Source organism: Fopius arisanus, unplaced genomic scaffold (genome assembly GCF_000806365.1).
Source record: "Fopius arisanus strain USDA-PBARC FA_bdor unplaced genomic scaffold, ASM80636v1 scaffold00039, whole genome shotgun sequence".
NCBI classification, from domain to species: Eukaryota; Metazoa; Arthropoda; class Insecta; order Hymenoptera; family Braconidae; genus Fopius; species Fopius arisanus.
Genome location: NW_011887778.1, coordinates 377,999 through 387,919, shown reverse-complemented (window position 1 = coordinate 387,919; position 9,921 = coordinate 377,999). Strand labels below are relative to the sequence as shown.

The following is a 9,921-nucleotide window of genomic DNA, read 5'->3' as shown; positions in this document are numbered from 1 at the left end:
GATTGAATCGAGATTCAATCCCATTAAGAGTCGGCGGACTCTTTCAAGATAAACATCGAAATGAAAATGAAACCACCTCTTGAATCTTAAAATTCCTCCACTCTGCTGGCTCTCGAGGGCTCTATTTACCCAGTAAATATCGTAAAATCATCAAAAAAAGGAGATGATTCAATACACTATCGTAACATTATCTGTTCTCAGAACACCTTGAAAAAAAAAATTGAGCCCACAAAACTGAGCCCATTCATGTCATATCATACGTACTTATCAATTGCGCCCTTTTGCCTCCCCATCAAATCTCAAATTGATCGATTATCAATCCCTGATAATCAATCATAAATCATTCCCCACATTGAAAAAATGACAGAATTTTTTTTAAACGTAAAAATATCAAATTGAAATGAAATTGAACCACCACGAGACGATTAGTTTAATTAGACTTTATTCTCATCTACTTAAAATTCTTCCCACCAAAAAATATATCTACTTTCCATCAGAATGAAAAATACAAAAATTATGGTACAGAGTGAGTAATTAAATTAAATAGAAATTAATAAATTAACTGTCACAAGGCCATGGGTTGATTCCTCTGGGAAGGATTGTGGTAGAGTCCAGCCATGGCTTCCTGGAGAGCTCGAAGGCAGGCAATCGAGGCCTTGAAGCCTCCAGCACGTTCTGCAGAGGTCTCAGTTCTCACGTGGTTGATGTATCCACGAGAAATTATTTCTCTGAGAGCTGGTGGTGTTGGACCATCAATCTCCATGGGAATGGGAGTGTAATTGTAGAGGGGAGCATCATCCTTAGGAACAGGCAGGAAATTCTGAGCAGCAGACTGGCCAAATTTAATTCCACTGCTGAATTGGGTTACCCTAGGTGCTGGGGGAATATTAGATTTTTCCTTCGATGCTTGGATGGACGACTGGAAAGTCTCGACGATGCTTTTTGCATTCCCCTCGGAGAACATCAGCTCATCGATCAATGCCTCCTTATCTCTCAGTTTTTTCTTCTTCATTTCTAATTCCTCTCTGGCTAATTCTAAACGCCTCTCCTCCTCTCGTTGCTTCTCAAGCTCCAAAAATTCCTGAAGCTCTGACTCCGTTCTCCCCATTTTATTTTTATTCCTCAGGATCTGCTCGCGATTCTCCCGTTTGTACTGCTCTATTCGCTTATTCGTCTCTATGACCTCGATGTTGTTGGAGAGATTGTAGATTATTGTCTCGATTTCCTCCAGGTAATCGTTGTAATCGCGGAGGGTCGTAAAGTCATCTTCCTTTTTATTGAAATCTCGAAGGATTCTTTTGCGAATGTCTACCTCTTTCTCCACCATTGCATCCTCGAACATCTGCACCCGGAAATTGCCTCGGCGAAGAGGTATCAGGCATTCTGGACATGATCCTGAACCTGAGATTGAAAATTAGTATAGGAATAATTTAATAGTCCATGTGGATAACCTGAAAAACCTTTGGGGATAATTTTTTCGAGAGGAAAATTCGTTCTGACCTTTCAAGAAGAGGAGATCCACACAACTTTCACAGAGTGTGTGTCCACAGACATTCACCATCAATTTCAACGATGGATTCCTGTACTTCGTTGTTTTACAACGAGGACAAGCCTGATCCAATTCCATCTTTCAATTTTATTAATTACTCTCAAAGCAGCCTGCAAATTATATATCCTTCAAAGTCACATAACATTATAAATTTATTCCTAGATCCATCTGAAGTACCAGTCATTCTTGCAGGACCTAAAAGAATTCCTTCAATGAATTTTCTCCCCTACGTGACAACAAACACTTAAACAATTAATCGAAACAACAATATTCCATGATCATAACCTCTTCATTCGCTTTCGCTCTTTCTTCCCGATAATTCTCTCTGAATTCACAGAATCCAAATTTATCCTGAGATTTCAAATATTTCGGATTATCAATTAATTAGATTCACTAATTATTTGAGGATATGGAGTGATTAATTAGATGGAGGAACAACTTTCAGAAAAACATTCACCCGGCACCCGCACTTGGTATACGTACCGTATGTTTCGTGTAGAGACACGCTTATTCAGACGGTATTTCGAAGAATTATATCATGAAAACATGAGGAGCGAAGAGGTATCAACTGAATTGTCAGCTGATTTCTCTCCATTTCTGTTCTCCTGTTCCCAACTCTTAAAATCTCCTATTTTCGGCATTAGCGGTGATTCGCTGTAGAATCATAATGATAAAATTCTTCCACTAACAAAAAATCCCTAAAAAACACCCCCAAATGGATATTCCACTGCAAAAAAAGTAAAATTTTTCATTGCTCGTCACCTTTCCATCTTCTCTCTAATTGTCTTACTTTTACAAATAAATTGCTAATTAATTCTTGTGCAATCAGAAATGTATTTTACATGAGCATTAGGTCAGCCTGCTCTCTACGCCCTGGGGCCCGTGGGCCTGTACGAAAATTTTTGGGGCCAGTTGATCCCTCAATCTGGGCCTAATCTCTTGGCATTGTCCAGCGCTGGAATAATCTCTGGATTTTTGTTTGTGGAAGATTTTGCGGTTGATTATCATTTTTTTTTTATTGTGAGTACTTGTGCGGAGTAAATATGTTCTGTGCTGTATACGTCGTCTGCTGTACGAAAGAAACCACTACGTTTCGGCGACGCTGCTTTTCGGCGTTGGCATCCGGAGTACATGTCCGCGAAGAATTGAACTTCTACTTGAGGAATCAAACAGGGATTTAAAAATTTCGATTTTCTCTTCCTCATTTAATTAGCTTTCTGAAATTGATTTTTCTTCAGCAATGAAATTTTTTATTGAAATTTAAAAAAATATAACATTTTATCATTCAAGTTTTATACGGTCATTGCATACAATATTTTGTATCTGTATTAGTTATATCGTGATTGGCACCATTATAATGGTTATTTCTTGTGAATCACCGGATGGAATTGCGATCCCTCAGGAGTGTCCAGAAAGCCGTCTATCGCTAGCTTATCTTTATATTCTAAAAGAAATTCGGTAATTACAAATAGTGAATGAGAGTAACTCTCCAAAATAAATGACAAAAATACCTGGATTCCAGGCATAAGGTGTGAGATCAGTGATTCCCTCATTCTTCACTACATCCTCATCCACCAAAAATTGTCCAGTCAATGTTTTACTATCCTTTGTGACAATAGCATAAGCAGCATCAGCCACTATATCTTGCTTTCTGCTGTAATTTCTTCCCTGCCCATTGGTTAACATATCAAGGGCAGCAGTTTGAATGACAGTTCGTGGCCAAAGAGCATTGACGGCTACTCCCTTGTCCTTGAACTCCTCTGCCATTCCCAAAACACAGAGTGACATTCCATATTTGGAGATGGTATACGCGAGATGATCTTTGAACCAGATGGGGTTCAAATTCAATGGAGGACTTAGATTTAGAATGTGAGGGTTTTTACTTTTCAGGAGATGAGGTAAACAAGCTTTTGACCTGAAATATTGAAGGGTTTTAAATGACAATAATAATAACAATAACATCAATTCAAACAGCAACTCACACGATGAATGTTCCTCTAACGTTCACCTGATTCATCAGATCATAACGTTTTAGGTCTGTCGAAAGGGTCGGTGTTATGGAAATGGCACTGGCGTTATTCACGAGAATGTCAATTCCTCCGAATTTTTTGACTGCTTCGGATACAGCAGCATTTACTTGAGTTTCATCTCGCACATCAACTATGCATGCCAAGGCTCTCCCTCCAACTTTTTCCACTGGAGATAGTTATCATATTATTTAGAGAAATGTCCTGCGAATTAATTCTTAGTGTTCGATACCTTCTTTTGCTACTGTGTGGATCGTGCCTGGTAATTTCGGATGGGGCTCAGCCGTTTTGGCGCATATTACAATGTTAGCTCCATCTCGAGCAGCTTTCAAGGCTATGCTTTCACCAATCCCCCTGGATGCTCCAGTTATCAATAAAGTTTTACCAGCAAGCTTTCTAAAATAATAATTTTAAATTTAATCGACTTTCATGGAAAAAAATTTATATAGATAATAAATGAAAAATTTGCATTGTCACCCCGTATTTCTTAACATGATTGGAACCTCGTGTTAAAGATTATTACTGAAGTGTTGGAACAAGATTATCAACTGCTTCCAAAGTGCAGCATCCGCGAGATTATATATCAGGCAATCCATTTAATAATAATAATATTTTTCCGATAACTCAATGGATAAAACAGAACACTTTGACTACATCGGATTTTCGAGGCCCTGAGCAAGCTCAGGAAATATTATAGCGTACGAACTCGTACGCTAAAGTTGCAAAAATGTTTTCCTCACTAGCAATTACACGTACGTAATGTTTAATTCATCGATTAAACTATTCTGTGAAGTGCTTTCAGCGTATTTTTAATTACTAATTAAATTATCGTGGACTCACATCGAATAAAATCGAGTTTGAAGGATAGATAACCTGCAAAACGTCCCTCACTATTTACGTTGTTTCTAAAAGTCGGATCCCATCATTCGGCAATTATATAACTTCAATAAACTGTTGATATTGTTGATGAAATAATGCGCAATCTGATGGACTCAATTATTAAAGATTGCAGTATCGAATTCCAAAAATTTAGAGTTTTATAAAGTTAAGGGTCGATGGCAGAGCTCATTTTGGAGCTTGCACCAATTTCCTCTCACTTCAAATTTTTTTTTTCGGATTATAATTTATTCTTTCTCGCAGGTAATCTCAGAACAGGACTTAGGATCCTCTCGAAAACGTCTGAGACATCCCTTGTCCCTTCGATAACTCAAATTCAGAATGTCTCAACAACTCCAGATACCAAAGCCGATGCAGTTCCAGCGAAAAAGGAGAAAATCCCTTACAGCCCCTTCCAGAACACGAACAACATGGCAGAATATGCACTAGCTCGTGTGGACGATCTCCTGAATTGGGGACGTAAGGGATCCTTGTGGCCGTTGACCTTCGGTCTTGCCTGCTGTGCTGTGGAGATGATGCACATTGCAGCCCCTAGATACGACATGGACAGATTTGGAGTAGTGTTCAGAGCATCTCCTAGGCAAGCTGACGTTATCATTGTAGCTGGTACACTCACCAATAAAATGGCACCTGCATTGAGGCGAGTTTATGATCAAATGCCTGAGCCCAGGTGGGTCATCTCCATGGGAAGTTGCGCTAATGGGGGAGGATATTATCACTACAGTTATTCGGTTGTGAGGGGATGCGATCGAGTTATTCCTGTGGACATTTACGTACCTGGTGAGAACTGTAATTTTTTAAAAGACGTGTCGGATAATTATTTGTTGATAATTTATTTCTTCAGGTTGTCCCCCAACTGCTGAGGCACTATTATACGGTGTTCTTCAGCTGCAGAAAAAAGTTAAGAGAATGAAAACCTCTCAAGCCTGGTACAGAAAGTAATGAAGCAATAATGTAATTCCTGAGTAATCAAGGTTCAACTGGATGGATCGTTTTTGTAGTCACCAATTATCGTCGTAATCAAATCAACAACGATCTTTCTTGTATTTAAACAACAGTTGTAATTGTAAATTGCGACGAAACACCTGTAAAATTGAATAAATTTATGATTGTTTTTTTTTTCTTCATCAGAGTCTCGATTAATCGTCCTCTCTGTTGGTGTTGTCAAGGAATTCCTGTGGTGGAGTAAAATAAGACGAGATACTCTTTTTTTTGAATTATCTTAAAAAATACATACATTTGTGATAAAACAATCTGTACAAGGACGATGAACCATATACCACATGTTTTTCCAATTTCAAAGCATTTTTATGTTTTCCATTGTAACTTCACACTCACAATCAGTCTGTTCATTAAAAAACTCAGTTTATTTTTCATTCAAGAGACTAGCATGTCGTAAGATCTTCTCACACCAATAATTTGTCAAATGATACATCGGTCATTGTAATTTTGTATTGAAGAAGTGGAGAGCAAAAGTAATTATCCATTCATCTCCTATTCTCACTACATTCGTTGACTTAAAACAATTCAACCCTTGATGATTTTCTATGAAGGAAAAGAAGAACTAAGAGCATGATATCTTTACGATCTTAATAAATGAAAAGTATTTCACAGTAATTTAGCTCCTTTTCAATAAGTTTTTTAAATATTAAATGAATTCGAAAACATTTGAGTTCGACTCTCTAACAGAAGGATTTGAGCTGAACTACTCTACAAGTAAATCAACTACGATTGCTTGACGATTACCTAGTTTATCTTTATTTCAATTAAGGTAATTTCTTTATATACAGCACGCCAGACTCTCGAACAATTTCCACTTCTTCATAATATTATGCAAAAATCAATGGAATGAAGAATGGTAAATGTTCGAGTGACTAAAACGTTAAGGCCCCTTCAGGCAATCCATCAACTCTATTATTTTTGATCATTCTTTCATATAATAATTATGTATATTACTTACACGGCTTACGACTATTTCTGGGCTCCCGGGGTAAACGAGAAAAAACGAAAAATTTCTCCGGAACTATCGACAAAAGAAAACAATGACAATAATTTACAGGAAAAATTTTTTTGCACTTGTTTGTCTTAAAAAAATTTGACTATCAATCAAAATCTGGATCATTCAAATTCAACAGATCGATTTGTTGTTAGTTGACTTGAATGATATTCTAATGAAATGAGAAATCCAGCTGCCTTCTTCTTAATTGTTAAAACATTGTCTATGAGGAGTGGTGCAAGTCTATAATAATTTAAGTAGATTTGCAAAAATAAAAAATAGATGAGATTATCACTTGCACGCGTTAAAGTATCGCTCTGGAGGTGGAAGGGGGGGTACTACATGGTAGGGCTGGTATTTGGCCGTCTGTCCAATTAATTAATGAGTGTTCGGGCATTTGGGAACTCTGAAAGTGATCCTTCAGGAGAGTTTGGGAGAATGTACAGTGCATCTGGAATGCCTCGTTTTCGTGACTGCCACTGCCATTTTTATGATGCAGATCTGCAATGAAAAAATACATATTTTTTTCTAACGGTATTTACAATTTAGGCTGTGAAAAAGTGATTTTTTTTTAAATCTGTCATTGAACATTAAATAGAATTAATAACCTTTGAGAATGGCTGTAGCCCATAATTGTACATGCACGTCAGGGATTTTCGATGCTAATTGCATGGCGGGCGTCACCATGTTCATCGACTCCCTCTCGTTCAGTAAAGACAGGAAAATGTGACCAAGGAGCACCAGACTACAGGATGTTAACCTGTTGAGATCCTCAGAGTTTGCCATTTTCAATGTTTCTCTCAGGTACCTCCTGAAATAATTATTAAATTCCATTTAAATTAATTGCAATGCTTCAAAAATAAATTCCAAGTAATGATTCAATTTGTATTTCCCTCAGCACCCCGGAAGGCCTCGGGCTCGTTCCAGGGTGGCCGTTATTGTCGTCACGGGTAATTTGCGAGCAAGGATGTGCCATCATTGGGAAATAATTAATTGAATAATTCGCCGATAAACATTTTCTGTGAATGTATTAAAAAAAATAAAAAATCCAATCATCCGAAACTTACTTAGCCTCATTGTATCTCGCTCCAAAAAAGGCCTGCAGTCCCTGTACGTAGTACGCCGCAGCCTTGAGCGAGTGTGAATGTGGTGGCAACGATTCGGGTTTAATCCTATCCAGTAATTCATTAAGATCTTGATCCCGTTTGGTCCTCAAATAGACAATAGCCAAATTGAGATTAGCAAATGTGCAGAGCTCCCTCTCAGTAGTGGTCCTGAGAGTTGCAATGAATTGCGCCTCGGCAGCTTCCATACAGTTCATCGACATTGCATACAGTCCCAGCAAGGTGTGCAATTGTGGTCCATGTCCCTGCAACAGCCTCGTCTGCTTCCTGCACAGCTGACACGCTTGTGCAATCTCAGTGAGTGCAACACTCTTATTTCCCATGACCAATCGACACATGACAATATGCTCGAGCAACATCAATTGAAAAACAGAGAGAATCGGTTTATTGTCAACACTCTTGAGCTTTTCAATGTGCGTCAGTGCCTTGTCTGTGTATTTTTGTGCCTTCTCCATGTATCCAGCCTGCATCGAGTGCATAACAGTTACGAGATAAACTAATACATACAAATGTTCCTTTGGCATCCAAATAAACATATCACCAATGTTTGTACCAGCTACAGCATCGTCTGTGGGCCATTGCGGTGACATTATTGTCTGTATACTTTGTTGCAACTGTTTCAAACACGGTTTAACACTTTTAACTTGTCCTGCCATTAGGTAATGACACACTTGGAGTACGAGAAAAAATACTTTGAGGTACTCTTTCTGGTAGATACTACCCTCCCACGTGTCAACACATCGTCCTGCTGCATTTAGCAGGGGGTGAACCTCGTTGAATTTCTTGTCGATCAGGAGGAGCATGCATCTGCTCAGGAGGAAGAGGACACGGGTGTAACTGGCGTTGTTCAATTGGGCGTAGTCAATGCCAATGTCCAGGAGACCATTGGCTGCTATAAAGTCTCTGGCGGATGCATGCATTTGCTGGTAATAATAAAAAATCAGTTGGTGATTCAGAAGTGAGTTGAAGATTTACAATGATCTATAGTAAAAGTACAAAATCACTCGTTTAACTTTCTCCACGAGAGAATTAATGTTTTGTTTATCACCAATACTCACTGCGAGCTGGAAGATGAGCCTGCAGTGCCAGTAAACATTGTGCTGTGATAATTCAATAGCTCTCCTCAAAATTGGCATCGACAGATTGGGATGATCTAGCTCTCCAATCATGCTCGCAGCCTCGAACTTGACATCGTCGAATGTGTTTATGTTCTGACTCAATCCCCACTGGAAAGGTGAGGTTTACAGGTTAGGGTATCCCACGACCCTCCAACATCATTCCAATTATTTTTTACATATGTCCACTCATTTCACGTAGACATTTTAAAGCTCAAATAAAATTATTTAATTGACAATGTTAATTACAAACCGCTTGTTCTAGGTGATACCGCGCTAAGTCTGTGTTTTTCGTGTGTGTGAGTAGAATATTTCCAAGCTGTAGGTGGGTCCTGGCTTCCACACGGGCCGGTGGTTTGAAATAAAATACCGCTTGTAAACACTGTATACATGATTTTATATTTGGTGGATTTGATGTACGAAAATTCTCGGCTAAACCCAAAAGTGAGAGATACCAAGCGTCCTGTGATGACGCCATTTTGACATTTCTGGTCGGAGTATGGGATGATGTGTGTTGAGAGGAGAATAGAAAGCTTTAGGCGAGGTACAGGAGAATCCCCTCGAGGATGCGCGCGCGCATTGTGTTTTGACTTTTAACGACTACTCCATCGGAAAATGGCTATTGATATCGTTAAAAATTCAATGGTTTTCCTCCAACCTCTGGCACCAATAATCTCTTTAAAACTTCCTGGTTATTATTGCTGGAGGAATGATGAGAGAAAGTCGCTGCAGTAGATGTGCAATTGTTGCGTAATTTTTGCGCTTGTTTGCCAATGGTCAGGGTTGCCAACTGATAAATAATCAGAGATTGACGGTTGACGGGCAGACACCCCTAAGGTATGATACAGGAAGGTATTGTCAAGCTTTGATGTCGCCGACACCAAAACTGGGGACAAGTACCTTCAGACGTCGTATGTAGCGCTGTATAACGCCTTCTCCTCATGTGCATTTCATCCCCACAATTCAACAATTTCTGGCGTTTATATTTGAATGCCAGTCGAGTCGTTTGATTTTTTTTCTTTCAAATTAACATGAAAAAAAAAGGCATGGCATAAAAATTATCGACAAAAGCATAAATGAACAATGGGTATATGATTATTTCAATAAGACAGATTCTTCCCCAGTATTGACTATTTTTTCATAAATCAAGTAATTAAAGTGAAACTCTTTCCCCGTCACCCAAGAGGTAGAGTCCTTGACGCGTTTTTTTTAA

The 9,921-nt window shown here is 38.7% G+C and overlaps 4 protein-coding genes across 5 annotated transcripts; 1 reads left to right on the top strand and 3 right to left on the bottom strand.

The window, feature by feature from the left end:
- Positions 1–424: 424 nt before the first annotated feature.
- On the bottom strand, positions 425–2,066 carry Mat1 (CDK-activating kinase assembly factor). Of its 2 annotated transcripts, XM_011304795.1 has the most exons (4): positions 1,835–2,066; positions 1,727–1,744; positions 1,501–1,659; positions 425–1,401 (listed from the first exon to the last, which is right to left on the bottom strand). In XM_011304795.1, the coding sequence occupies exons 3-4, from the start codon at positions 1,625–1,627 to the stop codon at positions 566–568; spliced, it is 963 nt and encodes a 320-aa protein (XP_011303097.1). In that variant the 5' UTR covers positions 1,628–1,659; positions 1,727–1,744; positions 1,835–2,066; the 3' UTR covers positions 425–565. The 2 variants fall into 2 exon arrangements, with proteins under 2 accessions (XP_011303097.1, XP_011303096.1); XM_011304794.1 differs by having other exon boundaries at positions 1,501–1,744; positions 1,835–2,065.
- A 706-nt stretch (positions 2,067–2,772) lies between these two features.
- On the bottom strand, positions 2,773–4,157 carry LOC105266544 (hydroxysteroid dehydrogenase-like protein 2). Its single transcript, XM_011304793.1, has 5 exons — positions 4,054–4,157; positions 3,809–3,972; positions 3,532–3,745; positions 3,061–3,464; positions 2,773–2,993 (listed from the first exon to the last, which is right to left on the bottom strand). The coding sequence occupies exons 1-5, from the start codon at positions 4,068–4,070 to the stop codon at positions 2,911–2,913; spliced, it is 882 nt and encodes a 293-aa protein (XP_011303095.1). The 5' UTR covers positions 4,071–4,157; the 3' UTR covers positions 2,773–2,910.
- A 61-nt stretch (positions 4,158–4,218) lies between these two features.
- On the top strand, positions 4,219–5,600 carry LOC105266542 (NADH-ubiquinone oxidoreductase 20 kDa subunit-like). Its single transcript, XM_011304791.1, has 3 exons — positions 4,219–4,328; positions 4,717–5,253; positions 5,318–5,600. The coding sequence occupies exons 1-3, from the start codon at positions 4,304–4,306 to the stop codon at positions 5,413–5,415; spliced, it is 660 nt and encodes a 219-aa protein (XP_011303093.1). The 5' UTR covers positions 4,219–4,303; the 3' UTR covers positions 5,416–5,600.
- Positions 5,520–9,486, bottom strand: Mau2 (Mau2 sister chromatid cohesion factor). The gene is made up of 5 exons (XM_011304792.1): positions 8,962–9,486; positions 8,652–8,819; positions 7,537–8,516; positions 7,078–7,280; positions 5,520–6,970 (listed from the first exon to the last, which is right to left on the bottom strand). Exons 1-5 carry the CDS (start codon positions 9,184–9,186, stop codon positions 6,774–6,776), a joined length of 1,773 nt encoding a protein of 590 aa, XP_011303094.1. The 5' UTR covers positions 9,187–9,486; the 3' UTR covers positions 5,520–6,773.
- Between the last annotated feature and the right edge of the window lie 435 nt (positions 9,487–9,921).

Coding starts and splice junctions, on each gene's coding strand:
- Mat1 (XM_011304795.1), bottom strand. CDS start 1,627: ATGGAATTGGATCAGGCTTGTCCTCGTTGTAAAACAACGAAGTACAGG. Junction 1,402..1,500: donor GGATCTCCTCTTCTTGAAAG/GTCAGAACGAAT, acceptor TTTCAATCTCAG/GTTCAGGATCATGTCCAGAA.
- LOC105266544 (XM_011304793.1), bottom strand. Junction 3,746..3,808: donor CCACACAGTAGCAAAAGAAG/GTATCGAACACT, acceptor AACTATCTCCAG/TGGAAAAAGTTGGAGGGAGA. Junction 3,465..3,531: donor GTTAGAGGAACATTCATCGT/GTGAGTTGCTGT, acceptor TCAATATTTCAG/GTCAAAAGCTTGTTTACCTC.
- LOC105266542 (XM_011304791.1), top strand. CDS start 4,304: ATGTTTTCCTCACTAGCAATTACAC. Junction 4,329..4,716: donor TTCCTCACTAGCAATTACAC/GTACGTAATGTT, acceptor TCTTTCTCGCAG/GTAATCTCAGAACAGGACTT. Junction 5,254..5,317: donor TGTGGACATTTACGTACCTG/GTGAGAACTGTA, acceptor TTATTTCTTCAG/GTTGTCCCCCAACTGCTGAG.
- Mau2 (XM_011304792.1), bottom strand. CDS start 9,186: ATGGCGTCATCACAGGACGCTTGGTATCTCTCACTTTTGGGTTTAGCC. Junction 8,517..8,651: donor GGCTCATCTTCCAGCTCGCA/GTGAGTATTGGT, acceptor TATTATTACCAG/CAAATGCATGCATCCGCCAG. Junction 6,971..7,077: donor GGCTACAGCCATTCTCAAAG/GTTATTAATTCT, acceptor TTTTCATTGCAG/ATCTGCATCATAAAAATGGC.